General features: G+C 37.0%; 2 protein-coding genes and 1 long non-coding RNA gene across 4 annotated transcripts; 2 read left to right on the forward strand and 1 right to left on the reverse strand.

Annotated features, from left to right (window-relative positions):
• Positions 1 to 1,052: 1,052 nt before the first annotated feature.
• Positions 1,053 to 6,720, forward strand: LOC111808932 (polypyrimidine tract-binding protein homolog 2). Of its 2 annotated transcripts, none has more exons than XM_023695180.1 (11): positions 1,053 to 1,190; positions 2,093 to 2,300; positions 2,398 to 2,607; positions 3,750 to 3,812; positions 3,907 to 3,980; positions 4,246 to 4,341; positions 4,480 to 4,537; positions 4,798 to 4,914; positions 5,066 to 5,147; positions 5,492 to 5,604; positions 6,084 to 6,720. In XM_023695180.1, the coding sequence occupies exons 2-11, from the start codon at positions 2,115 to 2,117 to the stop codon at positions 6,429 to 6,431; spliced, it is 1,347 nt and encodes a 448-aa protein (XP_023550948.1). In that variant the 5' UTR covers positions 1,053 to 1,190; positions 2,093 to 2,114; the 3' UTR covers positions 6,432 to 6,720. The 2 variants fall into 2 exon arrangements, with proteins under 2 accessions (XP_023550948.1, XP_023550949.1); XM_023695181.1 differs by having other exon boundaries at positions 4,810 to 4,914.
• A 1,504-nt stretch (positions 6,721 to 8,224) lies between these two features.
• Positions 8,225 to 22,514, forward strand: LOC111808403 (ATP-dependent zinc metalloprotease FTSH 11, chloroplastic/mitochondrial). The gene is made up of 17 exons (XM_023694340.1): positions 8,225 to 9,073; positions 10,293 to 10,446; positions 10,597 to 10,689; positions 10,807 to 10,892; positions 11,013 to 11,136; positions 11,843 to 11,962; positions 17,755 to 17,805; positions 19,490 to 19,551; positions 20,010 to 20,067; positions 20,246 to 20,371; positions 20,456 to 20,536; positions 20,815 to 20,944; positions 21,020 to 21,168; positions 21,290 to 21,571; positions 21,640 to 21,729; positions 21,822 to 21,875; positions 22,025 to 22,514. Exons 1-17 carry the CDS (start codon positions 8,361 to 8,363, stop codon positions 22,181 to 22,183), a joined length of 2,532 nt encoding a protein of 843 aa, XP_023550108.1. The 5' UTR covers positions 8,225 to 8,360; the 3' UTR covers positions 22,184 to 22,514.
• LOC111808404 lies at positions 22,108 to 23,632 on the reverse strand. The gene is made up of 3 exons (XR_002817064.1): positions 23,082 to 23,632; positions 22,821 to 22,963; positions 22,108 to 22,232 (listed from the first exon to the last, which is right to left on the reverse strand). It is a non-coding gene; the product is annotated as an uncharacterized LOC111808404 (long non-coding RNA).
• Positions 23,633 to 23,644: the final 12 nt, after the last annotated feature.

A 23,644-nucleotide genomic window follows, 5' to 3' on the forward strand; every position in this document is an offset into this window, starting at 1 on the left:
AGTACTAAGCAATCGTCATGTGACGTTGTGAAATTGACAACTCATTCTCCAGAAGTTGTAGCCTCGTATCGTTCTTCTTTGAGAACAACATCACAAACGTGTCTCATGCTTCTTTGGTGTCTTGTCATCCCAAATATGCTCTAACATCTCTTCTCCGATTGTGGCCAAATATTGCTTTGCGTGCTTTGATTCTCCATTTGCACAAGGATTGTGGTCTTTGATTCTCCCAAAGATCATGTATGTTGCCCACGTAGTTGTTGTTGTTGAGTTTTTTTATTCCTCCAACGATTTGGAAATCACCCATCGTGTTGGCTACATCTTAGTAATACCAAACAAGCTCTTTCGACACAAGACTTGTAGAGTCACAGACTGCTCACAACACAAATGAAACTCAAACACTAATAATCTTAAGAAATCATTTATGTTGTGGAAAATCAGACAGAGCTGCAACCATAGAGCACACTAAGAATTCCAAAATATCAGATAACCTAATACAAGATTGTTGAACACAACTCTCTGTTGGAAACACTCGCACACTTTATTAAGACCAATCGAGATTTACAAAACACTGTAGAAATTACTGCTTTCTATTGCTTGGAATTTCTTGAAATGATGAACTAAGTGAGGGTATTTATTGGTAGTCAATCTATTCCTAACTTTCTGAATTTAGTCACTCGTAGCTTAACCCTATTGGGCTAATGACGATATTTTAACATAACTTGCATGGAGGTCGACGCTTTCGACAGCATTCACCTTCAAAAACAACGTCCCCAATGCTCAAGCGTACAAAAGGCTCTATGTGGACTCGACTCAAAAAAGCTTTAAAAAATTGAGCCCAACACTACTAACGTCAAAACTATTCACTTGGATCATCTAGATATTTTTGTATTTTTCTTTTTTAATTTAGGGGTTTTAAGTTTATAGTTAAATTTAATGAAATTAAAAATTACAGTATAATAATAATTATTATTATTATTATTTTTTTTTTTTTTGAAGCTCTCCCACGCTTGGCATATCCAAAATCCATATGCCATATAAAAATAAAAGAAAATATTTATTTCAATCGTTTTAGTTCATATTCTGCAGAATCCCATCGAAAACTTCCCCCTTCCCAGGTCTCTGTGAAACCCTAACTTCCATAGCCTCATCAATTCCTTGCTTTCCCGAGGGTTTATCTTTCATACTCTCAGGTATTCCATTTCGCAATCTCCATCTCATTGTTTGTATTGCGTTTTCTGTTCCTCGTTTTTAGGTATTTCGACTTGGAATGCTGCCTGTTTCCCTCTCGATTCTCGCTTTGGGGTTTTCGACCTGCGTGCCTGTTTTCTCGAAGATTGTTTTTGTGTCTGTTTTGATTTTTCGTTATTGATTGTGTTCGATTGTTTATTGTGTGGTTGCGTGTTTAAGAAATTTGGTTGTAATTATGTGGACGATGAATGTCATTGCGATTTTGCTTGTATCGTTGGATTGATTTCTCTGGTGATAATGGGTTGTGAACTGCTCTAATTATTTGTATGGGATTATCTTAATGGTGATATTGGTTTTACTGCTGTTGTTTGGTGGATTGATTTGTGCTTTGGAATGACGTTGATTGGACCTGCTTTGGTAAAATTCTTTGGTCCATTTGTTAATATTTTCAACTTTACGTGCTTACCCCAAAGGTTAGGAGATGAAAAGAAATAGAAGAAGAAAAACCCAGAGAAATGAAATGCAAACTCTAGCCAAACAACTTCCAATAGGGAACCTCTTTACGAAAATCTATTCCATCATTGTAATGCATACCTTTTTGTTCTCGAATAGAAGATGCTAAAATGTGCAATTTTGTGCTATGGCTGAAGGCAGTTAACTTAAGAGAAGAAGAAGCTTATTCATTAATAAGCGTGGTTGTATTTTATGCATCCACAGATTCTTTTCTTCCACGTCAATTAATGACAATGAAATATTGTTCAAATCAATGCAGAATTAAGGATTTAGTGGTACAATTTTTGATGGTGGCATGGAATTATAAGTTAATGAATGTGGAGTGCTGTGTTTAACTTTATGTACTAAATTTGAAGTTTTAATGGTATTAAGGCTGCCCATAATTTTGTAGCATTCTCCTGTAACTTGGCAAAATGGCATCAGTTTCTAGTCAGCCACAGTTCCGTTATACCCAGCCACCGTCAAAGGTTCTCCACTTGAGGAATTTACCTTGGGAATGCACTGAGGAGGAACTGATTGAACTGGGGAAGCCATTTGGAAAAGTTGTGAACACAAAGTGTAATGTTGGAGCAAACAGAAATCAAGCTTTTATTGAGTTTGTAAGTGCAGGATTTTTGTGTACATTGTTTTCCATCTACAATGGACCTCACTGGCTAGTCATTATTGATAAATATTTGACTAAGTTTAATGTTACAGGCAGACATAAATCAAGCTATTGCAATGATATCATATTATGCATCATCCTCGGAGCCTGCTCAAGTTAGAGGAAAAACTGTTTATCTGCAGTATTCCAACCGGCAAGAAATTGTGAACAACAAAACTACTGCTGATGTTCCTGGAAATGTGCTTTTAGTAACAATTGAAGGCACTGATGCACGCCTTGTCAGCATTGATGTTTTGCACTTGGTAAGCAGATTGTAATGCGTTCTTGTTGCAGTTAAAGGTGAACCTCTGTGGCACTAAGTTAAATTATGGTGATTAGGTTATAGTTTGTCATGTTTCAAAAGCTTTTGTTTGACACGAATGTAAATGAATCAGCAGGCCCTTGTCAAGGCAATATCTTTGATGGCAGCTTAGTGCATCGGGAGAAAGAGCACATGTGTGTTTGTCTCCTTTCTCCTTTCCTTAACACTACCTCTCTCTTCCCTTCTCTTCCTCCTCAACTTCCTCCTACCTTTCACAGTTTAGGATATTATCTTTTCTGCTCTCTTGTGCATCCTTCTCCCTATCTCTCTGCATGTGTGTCAGTGATACTGCGGTCTACATCCAGTCATTAGATTCAGAGTATAGAAATTTTTTATTCTAAATTTTTGGATCATCTGTTTTCAGTATACAAGTATTCTGCCCTAATGGACAAACATTTGAAAATTTAGACGGAAGATTAATAAGATGACATTCCTTATGGCTCAGCATCTGATCTTTTTGGGGTGTCTTTGCCTGATCTTTTTAAAATTTGTAGGTTGAATTTTAAATTTCTAAAGGCCTTGAACTATTAATTTACAGCTTGTTTCATTGATGATTATTTTGAGTATTGATTATACCCATAGGTGGTTATTAATTTCAAACAAATAGTTGCTCTTTCCACAACTGAGAGAGTCGGGTGTTATATACTTGTTTTGGATTTGTGTTTTTGCTTCATCGTACCTTCTCTTTGAGAGGAGTTGAAATGTACGTCTTAACGATTGATTGCCATATACTTATTGTGTTTTAATCTGAAAGCTTGTATCTTTGTTGTCTAATATCCTCCATATGTTCTCCATTTACTCTTGTTCCTGGCTGTAGCGTTGCAATTGCAACAATAAACTTTTGTAGTCTTAACTTACAGTTTTTTGTTACAGAATTTGCACTTAAATGTTCATGTTAGTTTCCATTTAGACATCCTACTTGGTCTATATTTGGAGATTTAGGTTTTTTTCCTTTGGTTATGATTGTAATAATTCACATGATAGTAGTCATCTAATAGCTGTTGTGATATCCTGAAAATGTGATGAATGGTGTGATATCATTTTGTTGAATTGTATCCTAAAGGTTATCCAATAATATGCTAGGTCTTTTCAGCCTTTGGGTTCGTGCATAAAATTACTACCTTTGAGAAAACAGCTGGATTTCAGGTCCGTGAATATTTATAATTTTAGTAGTAGTTTCACTATTATTACTTCTGAGCTTTGAGGAAATCTTATTCAGCTAATGATGTGAACTTTTTAGGCATTGGTGCAATTTTCAGATGCAGAGACTGCCTCGTCTGCTAAAAATGCCTTAGATGGGAGAAGCATCCCTAGGTGACAATTGTATTGAATGTTTCACATGGTTTTTTGCCTCTCTTTTATGGAGTATATAGCCATAGAAGAGGTGCACATGCACTATCTTGGTGTCCGTCTATGAATGTTTTTGTAGTCAGTAATCGAAGTGTCATAAAATATTGACTTGAAAAATTTCATTCCATTGCCTGTAGTATTCATCCTTTTTTGAAAAGAACTGAGTTTTAGATACTTGCATGTCATTATGCTATTTTTACATGTATCATCAATTATTTCTTGTTTTCAGGTATCTGCTTCCTGATCATGTTGGACCATGTTCCCTTAGAATTACTTACTCTGCCCACACTGATTTGACTGTGAAATTTCAGAGCCATCGAAGCAGGTTTTCTTGACTTTCTGCATCTAATCTTCTATGAATGTGTTTATTTTGACTATTGTTTAATATTTCACTTTCTGTAACTTCAGTCTGTTTTATCACTATCTCTTTCTCTCTCTACTTCCTGATAGTACGTTGATTCAGGGACTACACTAATCCTTATCTGCCTGTTGCTCCATCGGCCATAGATGGAAGTGGTCAGGTAAGGAATGCATTAGGTGGCATGTTGTTAAGTTGTGCCTATAAATTTTCTTCTTTCCATGCACTACGTGCATGAGATAAAGAAAATGGTTCNAAAAAAAAAAAAAAAAAAAAAAAAAAAAAAAAAAAAAAAAAAGATAAAGCTTCAAATTGTTTACTTTTCACAAAAGTGCTGGCATACCATTACAAATTTTGGCCTTTCTTCTTTTCCTATATTGTTTTTCTATATCTGTTTCCTCCTTTGAATGAATTTGTCGTCAGTCACCTTTGCAGTTCACCGTGGGTTTGGATGGAAAGAAGATTGAACCAGAGAGTAATGTTCTTCTTGCCTCCATTGAGAACATGCAGTATGCAGTGACGTTGGAGGTTTTGCACATGGTATTGCATGATATGGAAATTTTATAAAAATTGTCTGTGGACTTCAGAAGCATGTGTGTGTGTGTGTGTGTGTTGAACGACTGATAATTCGTATCTTATAATTATTTGCAAATTATTTTATTATGCCAACCATTTATCTTTTTGTTGGTAGGTTTTTTCTTCATTTGGACCTGTCCAAAAGATTGCCATGTTTGATAAGAATGGGGGAGTGCAGGCCTTGATTCAGTATCCAGGTAGTTCATTTTAACTAAACTCGTGCTGACACTAGTCTCACCTGTTGGGTGCAAATGTTAATTGGCAACCACATGTTTGCAGAAACGGTTGAAGCATATTTTCTACCGTTTATTGATTGCAACTGTATCCTTTATAAATTCAAAAGGTGTTTTTTTAGTTTCAAATCTGTGAACGAGTTAAAAGCTTAGATAGGGAGAGAATTTAACGTTGAAGTAAAATAAGAGTCGAGTAAAGAAAAGGAAGTCAACAATATATTTCATATGGTTCAAATTTTCTGTCTTAATCCATATTATTTCAATATAAGTATGTAGCATAGTAATCAGGAAATGCTACATGTGGACAGATGTTCAGACTGCGGTAGTTGCCAAGGAAGCCCTGGAGGGACACTGTATTTATGATGGAGGATTCTGCAAGCTTCACATCTCATACTCGCGCCATACTGATTTGAGTATCAAGGTAATAAAAACTCTACTTTTGTGGTTAGTTGTCCAAGAACAACAACAATCCACTGTTGTGTTTTTCTTCATTAATTGGTTATTTGTGTCCTTTTTACCGATTGTAATGATCTTTTTATTTAACAAATACTTTTTTTTAAAATACCATTCTTCTGCTCCGGAGTAAATGAAAGTGGACATTGAATCTTCCATCTATCTTTCTGATGCAATCTGATTATTTTCTATGGATTGAAGTGTTTTGAAGCCTTTAAAAAAGTTTTCTAAACGTCTTGAGTTATAGATCTTGTTATCAGTATTCATATTTATATTGTGAATAATAGACAATATTTCTTTTTAATGTTTTATCTGTATTTATAAAAAGAATATAAAAAAATATCGAATAATCGATGTTTGATCTTCCTTGACATATCGATAGAGATTTCAATCCTTGATTCTATTAAAGTTGAATGTACCTAAATGGCTAGTTTGATGTAATTGTAGGTGAATAATGATCGAAGTCGAGACTATACAATTCCCAATACTCCTTCCATGGTAAATTCTCAACCGCCTGTTGTGGGGCAGCAACCAGGTCAAATGATGGGTCCTTCCACCCATCAATACAACGGAAACCAGTATGGTCCTTCCGCCGAGCAGCCTGGGGTGCAGCCTCAGCCTTCTTCAGGTTGGGGATCTGGTGGTCCAGCTGCGCCTTACTCCATGCCCATGCACAATCCTGCTTACATGTCATCAGGGACAATGCCGCCTCAGATGGCCCCAGGTATGATGCCAAGCCCCAGTGGTTTACACCAGACACCGCCACCACCATATCGCCCCGATCACAGGCAATAGCATGTATTGTCTTCTGTTTAATAGTTGAATGTCCATTCAAGAAAACCAAGCTTCTTAACGTACTAGAGCATGCAATTTGGCAGAGGAAAAATGTGCATTAAATTCGACAGTTTCAGAACACATTTGGTCAGTTCTTGTTCATTTCTCTTTCATTTTAAGGGATTTGAATGAATGTAAGATCGATCATCCCAAGTGCAAAAAACCAAGCACCTTTCTTCGAAGCTAAGTGAGTTGCGAAACTCGGTTATTATTGATTATTATCTTTGGATACGTGATTACGTTGTGTCTATTCCTTCTGCTCGACTTACTCAACATTTATAATCTGAACTGTGTTTCAACCGTGCTGTTTTTCAGGCTGATGAAAAAGTGTATTGAGGGGGCAATTATAAATCTAAAAAACTGTGTTTTTGTTTGATATGTATCAGGTCTTGATTCAGGAGATCGTACCTAATGAGCATAGCTGGGGAGCAACTAAATCTGCAGTTGTTTTATTCGTTATATTTACATTTTTAAAGCTAATGGAAGTTGTCATTTAACACTTTTGATGAAAAAAAATCAAATTTACTTGTTAAGTTGTCAAAGCTTTTAACTTTGTTAAATTCCACCTGTTACAATCTTAAACCTAAACTTAAAAATGTATTATCATTTTAACCACAGATATCTCTCTTTATTCTGTTCATTTCTTTTAGATTTTTTTTATTTATTTTTGTGAGGATTCGAGCGGGATCCTCAGCATAAATTAGCGATTTTCTACCGTCAATGTAAAGAAACTATTTCATGTATTATTGTTATTTTTTCAATATAAACTTTTAGTTGGCGTTCGAAATTGGAGTTGAAACATCTTAGTATAAATTACTAAAAATTAATTAAATTACTAAAAATCAATTAAATTACTAATCAACAATAATAGCTATAAATGCATAAAAATCAAAACAATAGAAATGACATAAATAAATTAGTCAAACATTTATTACTATAAAATCAACAATCGCTTGGAACCTCGAAAACATACAATCGATTAGACCTTTGATTTCAAATTTTGAAAGTTTCTTTTTGAAGATGGATGAAATTTAAAATTGAAATTTACAAAATCTCTATTTTAAAATATATTTATATTTATATTTGGAAAAATATAATCCATTAATTGTTATTGATTAAATATATATTTATAAGTAAATGTAAAGTTCCTCGCATAGTTTTTATTGATTAAATTTAGATGTAACTAATTATTAATTATTATTAAGCATGAGTTATAAATGTCTATTAAAAAATTACCAAAAAGCATTAAAAATAATTCCTTAAAGTTGATAAAGAATAAAACTAATCTAAAGAAAAGAATAATTTTCTAAAGTTAAAATAACATTTTTTGTTTTTGTTTTTCTACTCTCAATTATTTAATCTTAATTAACTCTCCTATCGTTCATAAAACAAAATTTTAGAGTAATTTTAAATTTTATCCCTGAACTTAAATTTTTTCCATTTTAATTAAAAAATATATAGGACATTAAAATCGTCGATACTAAAATTTAAATCATCGACATTGATAAAAATATCGATAGAATGTCGATGTACCTCTTTTAAAATATTAAGAAAGAAATATCTCTTGAAAAAAGATTTAAATTAATAGATAAATATTTTACAACCTATATTACATAATAATAAAAATATTTAAAAAAATGTTGTTAAAATTATTATTATTATTTATTGTNAAAAAAAAAAAAAAAAAAAAAAAAAAAAGCGTGGATGAATAATTTTACCCACAAACACAGATTGACAGAGGCAGCGTAAAAAAGCCGGCGCCAAGGAGAGGTCTGCAAATCCAAATATTGTTATTTTAGGATAAGGCCGCCTTCTCCCTCGCCCTCGCCCTCTCCTTTTTCCTTTGCTCTCTTTTCACTCTTCATTTTGGCATTTGGAGCTTCAACCATAATGGTCAATCTTCAAGCTTCCTTGTTCTGCAATCCTTCACTCTATCCTCCTCTTTCCCTTCTTTCTGCTTCTTCTTCTTCTTCTTCTTCTTCTTCTTCAAGCCAAAGGGTTCACTTGTCGCTGTCTCTTCCTTGTCCTTCCATTTCTTGCACCCCCTTTTGGGGTTGTGGGTTTCGATTTGTGCGTCGTTCTTCTTCTTCTCTTCCCTGTACATTGCACCCTGAGTATGGGAATTTCAATTCAGAATCGATTTCTTCTTCCGGTGGTGGCAATATGGGTTCTGGTCCTCAAGATTTCAATATTGGTGGGTTTGGCGATCAGGGTGCGGATTTTGATGGGAGTAGGATGGAGGGTAGTAGTGAGAGTTCGGAGATTCTGATGAACATTGAGGGTGGGGTGATGGCCACTGATGAAAATGCTGAGACTGTGTTGGATAGTCCTGGAAGTGTGGAATTGGAGGGATTTGAGAGTGGAATTCAGTCTGAGAAAGAGGAGAAATGGAAGAGGTTGCCGTTTGTGGTGTTCTTGATGGGATTGTGGGCAGCAACGAGAAGGAAATTTCAGAAGGTGATTGAAATTGTAATGGATTGGTATAGTTGGTGGCCGTTTTGGCGGCAGGAGAAGCGTTTGGAGCGGTTAACTGCTGAGGCTGATGCGAATCCGAAGGATGCGGCCAAGCAGAGTGCTCTACTAGCCGAGCTGAATAAGCAGAGGTTAAGTTGCAAACTGGTTTTTGAATTTTGTATTTTGAACTGTGAATAATCATGGTACTCAAGATAGCAATGGCCATGTAGTTTTCCTCTTGCTTCTACTTGAGCTGGTGAATAATTGATTAGTAACAAGCTTTTCTTGCAATGCTTTGTTCAAGTAGTGTTTGTTACACAAATCATGGTGGTCACTTACCTTTGGATTTAGAATTTTTGTTCGTTTTTTTTACTGCTAGGATTTGAAGGTTGTCCTGTGAGATATGTGAGATAAGTCAAAGGTGTACACCGGACACTCACAATTTTGTTCTAGAAAAACAGCAGTATTTGATTTCATGTTGTTAACTGGACAATATTTTCCTGTCTTGTCGAATACAAGATCTATGTGAAAGTTGTACTGCTTGTTTTGCGAGATCCTGCATCGGTTGGGGAGGAGAACGAAACACCCTTTATAAGGGTGTAGAAACCTCTCCCTAGCATACACGTTAAAAAACCTTGAGGGGAAGCCCAAAGAGGACAATATCTACTAGCGGTGGGCTTGGGTTGTTACAAATGGTATTAGAGTCAGACACCGGGCGATGTGCCAACGAGGAGGCTGAGCCGCGAAGGAGGGTGGACATGAGGCGATGTGCCAACAAGGACGCTGGGCCCCGAAGGGGGTAGATTTGGTGGGGTCCCACATTGATTGGAGAAAGAAACGAGTGTCAGTGAGGACGCTGGGCCTCGAAGGGGAGTGGATTGTGAGATCCCACATCGGTTGGGGAGAAAAAGGAAGCACTCTTTATAAGGGTGTGGAAACCTCTCCCTAGCAGACGCGTTTCAAAAACCTTGAAGAAAGCTCGAAAGGGAAAATCAAAAGAAGACAATATCTGCTAGCGGTTGGCCTGACTGTTACATGTTTGGTTCTTAGAAAAGACCTACTTAGGTTGTCATTCTTTATAAAGTTATGGTTTTGTGAATGGTGATTTCATTTCAATTTATTTGTTTGAAAAAGAGTCTTGAACCGTCTGTTTAGTTTTCAATAGTAGCACTGACCATAGTGTGTTATCAATCTCTTTTGGTTTTGAATTATCCCCCTTTCCCCTTATCGTTTGCTGAGGTTTCAATCATTAATTCTGACATTGCCTTCTTCAAGTAGTGTTATTATTTGGATTTATTATTTCATATGTCGGTAACTAGACGATACTTACGGTTTCACATTCTCTGTAACGTGTGGAACTATTTCCAGTCCCGAGTCTGTCATTAGGCGTTTTGAGCAAAGGGATCATGCTGTAGACAGTAGAGGAGTAGTGGAATATCTTCGAGCTCTTGTTGTCACCAACGAAATTTCTGAGTATCTTCCAGATTCTGAAAGTGGAAGGCCATCAACTCTTCCTACATTGGTACTTAAGCTTGACCAATTTCTCTTCCTTTTATAAGAAGATCTTGAATTTGTATGAACACACTTGGATAATTGCTCTTTGGTCTGATCTTAATTATTATTAATAAATTTGGTTATTCTTGTGGTTGTTCTGATCGATAAAAATGCACAGCTACAAGAGTTGAAGCAGCGTGCTTCAGGAAACGTGGACGAGCCCTTTGTGAACCCTGGCATTTCTGAGAAACAACCATTGCATGTAGTAATGGTAAGTATCATACCATTTCTTGGACTTCCCTCCATCATATCATATTAGTTTTGTTTCTTTATGTGAACTACTATCGTCCTCCTAGTTTTTAATTCGTAACGTTATTTTCTATTGAAGGTTGGCCCTAAAGTACCCAACAAGTCTCGTTTTGTACAAGAACTGATCTCCACTATACTTTTCACTGTTGCTGTTGGATTAGTATGGTATTAGCCCTTACTTCACAATCTCTACCATTGTTCTCCTCCCTCCGCCCTTCTCCCCAGAATCATGCTTGGTTTTGTGTTTTTTTAGTTGTTAATCAGTACATGAGAGTCCTCTTGCAGGTTTATGGGTGCTAGTGCACTTCAAAAATACATAGGGAGTTTAGGTGGCATAGGAGCCTCAGGCGTTGGTTCAAGTTCTTCATATGCCCCAAAGGAGTTAAATAAAGAAGTTATGCCAGAGAAGGTAGATACAAAGTATTCCATGTGGTTTCTTTGTCCGATTGTTTGTGAAATAAGTACGTAAATGTCGTGAAAGGCCAGGGGTTGTTTGGTATTTGTTTCTAAAATAGGTTTCTGCCTTTTAGATTACAAATTATGTATAGAAGTTGTTTTTGATTGTTTACTGTTTGTCTTTTCATAAATGACCATTCTTTTATCTAGAAAAAATAATGTTGTTGTTCATTTTAATTACATTAATTTGTGAATAATGGTTTCAACTTACCCATTTGCGTTTGAAAAAAAAAACATTTCGAAAACTAAAACCGTGACAACAGTTTTCCGAACAATCTGCATAGTTTTCTATTATTATTGTTTTTTCCTTTATCTGCAGAGGCATGGGTAGAAAAAGCTTGTTATTCTTCTAGTTTTGATTAGCCTTGGCAGAAATTTAGGATTTTTCATTATTGCTAAAATGTTTCTGACTCCTAGGCTAGGAGGGAGTTGAGATGAATACTAGTAGGTAGAGAAGTTATCTTTTTCATGCATAATTTTTCTTTGTATTGATAGTCTTACATTTTAGTAAGCTCCTATTTTGTGCAGGTAGGTAACAGAAAATAAGTTTACTTTTGATTAGAAACACGTGTTTCGAACTTTTCTGGTTCCTGTACGTTCAAGCATAATTTTTCTTGGGAGTGTTTTTGTTCTTATTCAGTGATAACCTTTCCCTGTAGAATGTCAAGACATTTAAGGATGTTAAAGGTTGTGATGATGCAAAGCAAGAGCTGGAAGAAGTGGTGGAGTATCTGAAAAACCCTTCCAAGTTTACCCGGCTTGGAGGAAAGTTGCCGAAGGTTTGTGTTTGTCACTCCCTGTCTTGATTTTCGTTTGTAGTTGTCTTATTTCTGCTTACTTTGTTGCCCCTTTTCCTTGCCTGGAAGCTCTTTAGCTGGCCGATTGTCTTTTGCCTTGCTTTGTGATTAGTTTATGTCGTTTATCTTCGCAACAACTTTGGTATGACGGAACGATTACAAAAAGACCTTGTAATCCAAGTTGATGGTGTCTATAGTGTAACTACAAAACGACTTATGTTGGGGACTCTAGTTAGAGGTCGTAAACTGTAAAGAGAGTTTGGCTTGCCTGAAATTTTTTTCGAGTTCCTTTCCTTCCAAAGAAGGTACAAAATAGCTCTAGCAGGGTTCATCCAAAGCACTCTAGATTTGTCTTATAACCACTGCTCTGGAAGGATTTCAGCCATCCAATTTTCCATACATTTCAATTTAGACCTCTGCGTCCCAAACATCTGGCCAAAGAACATCCAAACATTTTCAGCAAGCTCAAATGAATGGACAGACTTAACAGAGATCCTTCATTATTATAGCATAGTACTTGTGTACTGAAAAAATTTATCCCTTCAACGATTTTGATGGGGATAGGTGCGTTTATTACGGGGAGACAAATTCTTGATTAGGCTCTCATTGCTAACGAGACAATCGAAAACTACAAGAGTCGTAAGCAAAGAAAGGGTTATCTTTAAGATTGATTTTGAGAAGGCCTACGACTATGTGGATTAGAACTTCTTTGATAAGGTCCTTCGTATGAAAAACTTCGGGTACAAGCTCTACGGGGATTTGGAGTTGTACTAGATCAGCGAGCAACTCTATTCTCCTTAATGGAAGGCCTAGGGGAAGGTCCATGTAACAAGTGGCCAAACAGGGGATCCTATTTCCCCTCTTTTTGCTTGTTGTGCATATCCTTAGTAGGATTGTCTCTAGAGGAGTTGATGGAAGTGGGTAAGAACAAGGGGCTTCTATCTCATCTCCAATTTTTCGATGACACTATCTTCTTCTACTCAAGCGAGGAGTCATTTTGGATCCTGAATCACATTTTAGCATTCTTTGAGACTGTGTCAGGTCTAAAGATCGATCAACAGAGGTTTGTTCTCTTTAGTCCTCCCTCCTTTTAGTCCTCCCTCCTTTTATCATGGTCTTCCCTTGGGTCATAATCTGAGAAAAATTCTATGATGTCCCACATTTGTTGGGGAGGAGAACAAAACACCATTTATAAGAGTGTGGAAACCTTCCCCTAGCAGATGCGTTTTAAAGCCTTGAGGGGAAGCCCAAAGAGGACAATATCTGCTAACGGTGGATCTGTGCCGTTACAAATGGTATCACAACCAGACACCAGACGATGTGTCAGCCTTCTCGATGGGAGGGGGGTGGATAGACACGAGGCGAGTGTGCCGAAGGGGGATAGACACGAGGCGGTGTGCCAGTAAAGACGCTAGGCCTCGGAGGGGGGCGGATTTGGTGGCGGTCCCACATCGATTGGAGGAAGGAAAGAGTGCCAGCGAGGACGCTGGGCCCTGAAGGGGGGGTGGATTGTGATGTCCCACATTGGTTGGGGAGGAGAACAAAACACCATTTATAACGGTGTGGAAACCTTCCCCTAGCAGACGCGTTTTAAAGCCTTGAGGGGAAGCTCAAAAGGGAAAGCCTAAAGAGGACAATATCTACTAGCGGTGGATCTGGGCCGTTACACATTCCGTTTTGGGATTTGGTGATGGATAAGACGCGTAAAAAGCTTGCATCTTGGGAAGAGTAGTTTTCTTTAGGGGTGTTAAAAATTACGATAGCTGAAAAACCTGATCAACCCAACCCGTACATTTGGATTGGGTTCAAATAAATGAAAATTTTGTGGGTTTGATTGGTTAATGGCTTTCCTAATACTAAGTTGGGTTGAACGGAATCCGCCCGAATTTATTGTTAATTTTAAAACATAGATTTTTCCTTACGATTCAATTATTTATTTATTTATTTTTATTTAATTTCATAATTATTTTTTTGATTATTTATTCTTTGAACAACTCTTTTTAACCATTTGGAAGGTAACATTTCAAAATATATATTGAAATTGAGTGGCAAATCTTAATTAAATGTTTGAAAATAAATAAATTGATGTTGTAGGAACTAACATTTTACTTCTATTAAAAACAAAATTTTGAATAATTGACCCAAGCAACCCGAACCAACCCAACCCAAAAAATTTACAAGGTTTGGTTGGTCCTCGCTGGGTTGGGTTGAGTTTATTATTTAATAAGGTTTGTTTGGGTTGAAAAATTTACAACATGAACAATTTTGTTGGGTCTAAAAAATGTCACAACCTACTCGACCTAACTCATGAATACCCTAGTTTTCGTCCAAAGGCGAAAGGTTAACACTCATTTGTTCCGTTTTGAGTGGAATTCCCATTTACTTTCTTCCCCCTTTAGGGTTTCTTCGACTCTGTAAAAAAATTTTGGGAAGTCGATGATGAATTTTTTGTGCAGGGGATCAATGAGGGGAAACGTGCCTGTGGTAAAGTGGGAGATGGTGGGAAAGCCATTGAGCCTAGGGGGCTTATAATTAAGGAATTTAAAAGCCGGAAACAAAGCCCTCTTGGCTAAATGGTTGTAACATTCCCCCCTTGAGTTTATTACTTTGTGGTATAGGATTATAGCAAACAATGACGGCCCTCGTCTTATTGAATGGATGTTGGGTGGGGTCCAAGGTACTAATAGAAACCTTTGGAAGAAATTTCTGATGAGCTTCCTTTTTCGCTCACCTGGTCCATTGTTTTGTAGGTGATGGGAAGGAAATGTATTTTTGGGAGGACAAATGGATGAAGGATAGACCCCTCTGTGATATGTTTCCTCATTTATACCACCCGAGTTCTATAGATAACCAACTCGGTGGCTAATGTTGTTTGTTCTTGGAGCTCTTACTCTTTATTGCTTGGGTTCTGTGGTTATTTTTTGATAGGGAAATGACAGATGTCACAACTGTATTATCTTTGAGTTTAGATTGTGGAGAATGGACTTACATCTCTAGTGGCTTTTCTTGTAGCTCATTTTTTCATCGCATGTAGAGCCCTTCTCTGTATAGTGAGTCTATTTTCTCCTCTCTCTATAAAGTAAAAATCCCGAAGAAGGTTAAGTTCTTTATTTGGTAGGCTTTCTATGGAAGAGTTGGTGTCTTGATAGGCTATTGAGGAAGATGCCTTGATAAGACAATTTTGCTATATCCTTTGTCTGAAAGTGGAGGAAGACTTGGATCATCTCCTTTGGAGCTGCGAGTTTACTTAGTCTATTTGGACCTACTTCTTTGTTGCATTTGGTGTCCAAGTTGCTAGACATAGATTTGGGGAGATGATCAAGGAGTTACTCAATCACCCTCCTTTTTGTGATAAAGGTAGGTTTCTTTGGCAAGTTGGGGTCTTTGTGCAATTTTTGGTCGAGGTATCGAGAGAGGGGTCCTTTGATGTTTGGTCCCCGCTGGGTTCTATGCTTCCCACAAATTATTTTTGTGATTATATATTAGGTATCTTTGTACTTGACTGGAGTCTCTTCCTTTAGTAGGGCCTCCTTTTTGTGTGCTTGTTTTTTGGATGCCCGTGTATTCTTTCATTCCTTTTCAATGACAATTTAGTCTTTATAATATATATATATATATATATATATGTATGTATATGTATATATCGGGGGGTATGGATATATTGGGAAACCTCCGTTGATTTTTGTCCATAGTATTAATGCTATTAAGGGTCACAGTTCGTCATAAAAAATCACTATCTTTGGAATAGCACCATCCTTGATCTGTTGACATAAAATCTTAGATAAGGAATAGGATATAATCATTTCTTTCCACTACATTTCAACACCTATACTAAGAAACACACCTACATCGGTCCAACCAAGTTAGGCAGGGCAGTACCACCATACTGGTCCATTAGATTTTCAGTTTGTTACTAAAACCATGACATGGATGTCATCCGGAGGACAACAAGGAAGATTAAGCTTGGATGACTAAGCTTGGCACCGGAGTCTCTTGCTTTTAGTGATATACTGATATTAAACTTCAGGCTTCTCCAGATACAAATGGTACTGCTTCTCATAAACCAGGTGAATGGAGATTGCTCATCCTTGTAAGCTAAAAATTTTATGTGATAAACCGTTTCGTCCATGGGGTATCTCCATGAAAGCAAAATTTTTCCTCTTTATGCTCCTTTGCATTAAGGCTGCCACAATACCACTTCATAGGTATGATACATAAAAAATTAGAATGCAGTGTAAGTTCAAGGAGTTTTTTGCCCACCCAATGCCTTTGAAGTGCATAAGTGGACTCTTTTCCTTCCTCCTCTTTTTCATCTGCTTTTTTTTTTTATCAAGTTCGATCGACATATCACATGCTTAACCCCACCTTGAATGACATCAATCAATGGCTTAGAACTAGTGGACCTTTACAGTATGCCAATTCTAGCTCAGAAAAGAAAAGGAATCCAAAGGGTATGGAGAACTTACAAATCTTTCCTCCACTTTCACATCTCATCATCCAGATTTTGCTGACATACACTTCCTCTTTATAGTTTTTTTTGGAATTTTTCACAGTTCAAGAAAAAAGCAGCCGTATGGTTTAAAGATCAAGAACCGCTGTGACTTATGTGCTTATTGCATGGCTAGATGGTCTTGGAGTAAGACACTCTACTCCTACCAAAAGCATGAGACTCTTCGACAACCTGATCAACAATCTTTCTTAGGGGAAAAAATACCATCTTTACTTAGTCATATTTGAGGAAAAACCCAACTATACTTGCACCCACCATTTTCTTGTCTCCCCAATTAGTAAGGTGGAAAGAGCTGTCAGACCTCGTTTCTATTTCTTAAAGCTTACAACATCGTTTATGGTGGCACTTGTTCAAGGTTTGAAAATATGTGACTTGACCAGAGAGTCCCTTCTGTTGAGCAGTGCTGAAATCTTCTTCCTTCATGTCGTTGACTGGGCAGTGCTTCATGATGAAGTTAAAACCTTAAATTCTGAGAGAATTTATGGTTGTGAAGTACTCTAGCCTCTCATTTCTCCAACCTTTCGCCATCACTACTATAGCTTATGTTTGAAATAGGAGCTTTGGAATTTGAGAGGAGGAATTCCTAGTTGAGGCCTCTTGACCGTTAGGGTCCCTTACTTGCAGCTCCCTCCTTGAAGATCTTAATTATCCTAAAAAACTCTAATCGTGGATCTTTGAACTATGGTCTGGAAGGATACATTTCCCGAGAGGTGAATGAGAAGTTTTAGTAGAGAGCATCAGCACCTAAGACAAGATCCAAATAGATGATTCTTTGAAAGTGTGCAATTTTTGGATAGAGAGAAATAGCTGAATTTGAGTAGGCAGAGACTGAAACCTGCTTTCTTTTCTTGATAATATTATTTTTGCTGCCGGTTCTTGGTGTGGAACTAGTAGTAATTCCTTTTGTAACTGTTCAATTTCTGATGATTGGGACGATCGGAGGGCTTTCTAATAGAACCTCTGTTGGCCGTGGGTCGAGTTACCTTCTCTCCCATTTTTGTATATGTCATTATATTAATGAACTGTTACCTTTCTTATAACGATGATGATAATAATAATAATATATCTCGGAATAAATCTCTCTCCTTACAATTCCTTCANTCCTTTTGATTTTGTTTACCGTATTTGGCCTTCTATATATATATATTTTCTCTTTTCTTTTGATTTGTTAATAGTACTTTACCTCTCTACTGTCATCTCATATTTTTGTGTATTCTAATTAATTCATTTTCATATGGTACTTGCCTAAATGATTTATTTACAGGGAATTCTCTTAACAGGAGCCCCGGGAACTGGAAAAACTTTACTTGCTAAGGTAAAACTTCACTCAGTTTTCCTATAAAAGAGATTATGTTCTTTATTAGAATTGCAATCATCTATGCTAGGTTTTCTTCATGGCTCTGTTGGCTTTCATTTTGTTGATCTTCTGTTAAACAATATGCTTACTACTTTGGCCGATAGCTGACTGGTATTTTGTCGTTTGCCCCCATTAGAGCTCCGGTAGTAGTAGATGCCCTTTAGATGAAAGTCTAGAAATAATGGTTGTTCTTTTTTGTTAGATAAGATATTTCTTTTTGTAAATTTTCATTAGCAGATGCAAAAGTACTCAACCACCTACCAGCAAACCATAAATGGTCAATACAAAACCCAAAAGTCTACATGCTTCCTTAACATCAATCACAAGTGAACTAACTGAGTAAATTTCCTGTTTGACTTTTCCCGAGCCATTTCTTTTTCTTTTTCATCTTCGGTATTCTCACGCTTTGTACACTTTTCTTACCTGCAAAGAAATCACCCTCTTTGGTGATGCTTACTTCAGAAAGAAAGCCATTAGTCTCGCTCAATCAGTCCTACGAAGATATTTCTTGTTGACCCAACCTGGCTGTTTCCATCACAGAAGACAAACCAGTGAAGTAGGGGGTGGGTTTTTTTGGTCGGAACACCAGCTTTTCCAAAGAACTTCCTATGAGAAAAAAATTCGGGTAGAAGCGAGAAAAATCCTTGGGATTAGCACTAAGCCATACCAAAAACTCCAATCCTTCACTTTGAGTTTGTTATATTCAACATATTTCCAAAAATAATACATCCCAGTTTCTTATAAAGAGAGAAACTCCAACTCTTGATGTCAAACTCAGTGTGAAGTGAACAAATGGTCCATGGTTTCCTATTCTTTAATCAGTTAAAGCAAACGTGAGGAGAAGTAGAGGGTTCTTTTCCTGCCAAATGGATGGAGTTTTCAGGTTTTTTATGATATAAGGACCGTATGAAGAATTTAGTAGGATTTATTAGGATTCTTATAAAGCTTTGATAGTCGAAAAAACAGATTGAGGGGAAAAGCTCCTTAAGCTGACCAACTATAGCTAAAATCATCTGCGTCCACTTCATTGTAAAATGTCATTGAAAAAGGGGAGAAGCAGGCGTACGACCTTGATACGGTCAGGTTTTTATCAGTAGTCTCGGTTTCGAATTCAAAAATGATAGTAGTCTTAATAAACAAGAAAGAGAAGAACTAAGATTCCGGAAAGAAAGATTTATGGGAACTCTCGACTTATCAAAATCGAAGTACAGTAACTGGGTTACAAAAAGGCCCTCCTCTTTTTTTTATAAGGTCAGTTTGGCTATACATTGTGTAAAAAAAAAACATTTGCGGCCACCTAAGTGCCAAATCCCCGATATTAATTAGTTTAAAATTTTTGGTTTTATGTTCTTGTGATGCTCGAACTCTTCAGTAGCGTCTTCGTGTTTTCAATCTTTACTTGAACCGGATTCTAGGTTCTACGTGGAGTAGGTACTTAGAAAATGACTGCAAATCTATTAATGCCTGGAGATTTACTTGTCATGTATAATTCCAAACCTACTGATATAGTTGAAATTTTGTCATTTCTTTGGTAGTTTCATAATATCACGTTTTCAATATTATCTCAGAGTTCTTTTTCTGGAAGACATGATTTATTTAATTGTTCAGTCTGAAATGTAATTATTTTTCTGTTGTCCTCAAGGCTATTGCTGGTGAAGCTGGAGTACCATTTTTCTATAAAGCAGGATCCGAGTTTGAAGAAATGTAAGCCTCATTTTTGTGCATTTTCGTGATCTTCGATTAGGATGCGTCCATTTTTCCTCGCCTGAGATATGAATATGTATGTTAATGTTTAACAACAAATTAATGGCAAGGTTTGGAATATTATTCTTGCAAAGTTAACTTTAAAAAAACATTTAAAAGCTTAATTATCAAAATCAATTGAGTAAAGAATTTCATACACCAAAATATAACGAAGTTTGCGACTTAGACGATGATTTATTTCTATGAATGTCAATAGGTTAGGAAAATAATAAGAATTACTTGCTATATTTCCTTCTATATGTAGATTTGAATTTTGCATGAAGGGCTTTGGTGTTTATGATGTTTCATTCTCACGTCTTTAACGTAGTGTAGAGACTACCAGCTTTCGGATTGTGGGACTTTCTGAGTATTACTTTAGCATTAGTGATTCCGACTCGCATTGTACTTTCAATTGGCAGGTTTGTTGGTGTCGGTGCTCGGCGTGTAAGATCATTATTTCAAACTGCCAAGAAAAAGGTTTGTTTCCCTTCGTCAAATTTCAGTAACTTTAGTCAAGTTCGGATAACTCGACTAAAATAATGTTGCATTCAGGTGACTTCAGTCGCGGTAAAAAATGTGTAACCTATTGACAAATTTAGAGCGTGAAAGCATCCAAGTTCTATTATAATATTGATCTTTTCTCCATCCTCCACAGGCTCCTTGCATCATTTTTATCGACGAAATCGATGCTGTTGGGTCCACTCGGAAACAGTGGGAAGGCCACACGAAGAAGACATTGCATCAACTGCTTGTTGAAATGGATGGCTTTGAGCAGAATGAGGTACAGCAGAACAATTTGTTGCATGTTGTGAGATAGATTACTTATTCATTAAGATGTACAATTTATTACTTTTTTTCTTTGCAGGGCATCATATTAATGGCTGCTACAAACTTGCCAGATATTCTTGATCCAGCTTTGACAAGGCCCGGTAGATTTGACAGGCATGTAAGTTCCTTTGAAGCTCTGTTTGTTTTTTCTTTTTCTTTTCTTAAGAAATATTTCCTTTGTGTTGTTATGAATGGAAATATGGAGCATTTATTAGTCCGAGTCTAAGCCTTTTCTCGTTTAGAGATAGTCGATTCGATTAAGGTTTCTAATTGGGAAAAATTCTAGCGCTTTTTCGATGTTCGTGGAATCATTTTGTTCATTGATAGCAGGATCCGAATGTGCGATATCCAGTTCTTGAGCCAATATACTTAAAAACTAACAACATTCATTTGTAGATCGTTGTCCCAAACCCCGATGTACGGGGTCGCCAAGAGATTCTAGAGCTCTACTTACAAGACAAACCGTTGGATGAAGATATAGATGTGAAAGCAATTGCTCGGGGCACGCCGGGATTTAACGGGGCGGGTAAGTCTTCAGATACTATTTTAGATCTTTATGTTGCTGAATTTTCTTAACAACCAACATTTGTTTTCTTGTCAGATCTTGCAAATTTGGTTAACATTGCAGCCATTAAAGCTGCTGTTGAAGGTGCAGAGAAGTTGAACTCTTCACAGTTGGAGTTCGCAAAAGATAGAATAGTTATGGGTACTGAGAGAAAAACAATGTTTTTATCAGAAGAGTCGAAGAAGGTATATAAATGTCCGAGGAATCATTAATGCTTTTAGTTCTTTCAATTAAAGCCTATTTGAATGATATTTCAAGTTCCAAAATATTGTATGGATGCTTGCTGATGTATCTCTTTCATTGTAGCTCACTGCCTATCATGAGAGTGGTCATGCGATCGTTGCATTTAACACCGCGGGTGCTCTCCCGATTCATAAGGCCACGATCATGCCTCGCGGGTCTGCTCTAGGAATGGTCACACAACTTCCTTCAAGTGACGAGACATCTATTAGCAAGAAGCAACTATTAGCACGACTCGACGTTTGTATGGGAGGAAGAGTTGCAGAGGAACTCATATTTGGGCAGGACAATGTCACCACTGGAGCAAGCAGTGATCTTCACACAGCTACAGAGCTTGCCCAATATATGGTATTTCACTAGACTCTTCCAAATGTTTTATGGACATTGCTTTCTCATTCTCCATGATGTTCTTGAAGGTATCGAATTGTGGGATGAGCGATTCAATAGGACCGGTTCATATCAAAGAACGTCCAAGTTCGGAAATGCAATCCCGAATCGATGCAGAAGTATGTTTTTTAGTACCTCCAGCCATTTGATTGATTTCGCCAAGCTAAGCTAATTCCTGCGAAACGTTTAAAGTATGTAATCTGTTGTGCAGGTGGTTAAACTCCTAAGAGATGCATACGATCGCGTGAAAGCCCTTTTAAAAAAGGTTCGTTTTACATTTCGACTCCGACTCCGACTCCACTCCGTTTCTTGTTTCCTGGAGATTGAAACAAGTTTTAGGAAACTAAATCAGAGAACAACAATCTCACATCAGCATTTCAAGTTCTGTTCTAACGTTTGCCATGTTTATTTCAGCATGAAAAGGCATTACATGCACTGTCAAATGCTCTGTTAGAATATGAGACACTCAATGCTGAAGAAATAAAGAGGATTCTACTTCCTTATCGAGAAGGAGGACAGCTGCCAGAGCAACAAGTAGAAGTAGAAGAACAAGGGGATCTTGTGTTGGCTTGAAGTTCTCTTAACGTTTGCATCAGTCTCCATTGTCCTCTCTGTAAAGTACCTGAAACAACCGTGAAAGAAAAATATTTATTCTGATACATAATGGTGGGGTTATAGGCAGTAATTGTAGGATCCTAGCATCTTCTTTAGGCATATTATTGTGTATTATACCACTTTCCACAAGTGGGGTGAATTTTTGGCACACAGCAATCAGTCCCTTAACATTTTTTTTTTTTTCACGCAAGTTATTTATAATTGTGACAATGGAAGAACGCATTTGTAATCTGTGACATTTTTTTTTTCTTTCTGATGACGTTACGTGTAATTTCTGTATGTTTAATGTTACTGTTGGTGAATAAAAACTATTCTTCAAAGATAAATATTTAACCATAAGATCTCTAATAAAACAAGGCTATTCTAAACTTATATGTAGATAGATGGATTATTAACACTAAGATGAGTGTTCAAAATATAGCTTGGTTGATTCTTTTTTGGATTTTCCACTCATGGGCGTCTTAAACGCATTTCTTTATTCATTTGTTCACGTGTGTCATGAATCTGATAATGATGACATGTTCTTAGATTCAGCCCCTAGTTTACTGTCAAGCGGGTAAGCCAGCTAGAGAGAGAGAGAGAGAGATGCACTCACAGTTTGCAGGTTTGGAGCTGAGCGTCAAAGCATCTCCATTCCCAGTTGTAATTTGAAAATGGGCTGTGATGACAACATATTGTAGATTCAGCCCCCCAGAAACCCGACAGTCCTTGAGTGATGTAGAATCCATAGTGCTGCTCCTGCATGAATTGGTTCAAGTGAGCTGAATTTGATTAGTATAGAAAGAGAGAAAGAGAGAAAATGATGCAACTTGGACCCATTTAAATATCGACTCAGACACGACCTTATCAGTCCAACCTGATATTTTGCATGAATCCAGCAGCAATGTGTCCACTCTCACCAGATATACTTGAATGGATCCAATATAGTTTCCACAACCTTTTCTAATCTATTTACATCAGCACTTCAAAAACCGTAGATATTTGCATTACCATCAACATTTATATGTGCACACAAGTTTCTGACACTGATGACGGCCATAATAGAATATCAGTATATACAGTACAAGTAAATCACAAATGCAAACAAAACTGACAATATGAAGATAGGGACATTGACAGATATGGTAATAAAAAGAGTCAGTAATGCAAGTGTCAGGTCAGATGGAGCCTTTTGATGTCAAAAAATCAGATACTCCGTGATGAAGACGGCTGAGAAACCTAAAACACAGAACACCACCAAGGAATAGCATTACATTACCTCAACTAAACATGGCATTTTGACAGACAATGACTAACTGTAGTTCGTAAAATTGAAACAGAGCGGAAGCCATATACAGAAACCATTCATTGTTATCAGTCATCAAAGATATATACATCAATAAGCATACATAACCATGGACAAAACCCTGGAAANCCCCC

This window comes from Cucurbita pepo, chromosome LG13 (assembly GCF_002806865.2).
Source record: "Cucurbita pepo subsp. pepo cultivar mu-cu-16 chromosome LG13, ASM280686v2, whole genome shotgun sequence".
In the NCBI taxonomy this organism is placed as follows: domain Eukaryota; kingdom Viridiplantae; phylum Streptophyta; class Magnoliopsida; order Cucurbitales; family Cucurbitaceae; genus Cucurbita; species Cucurbita pepo.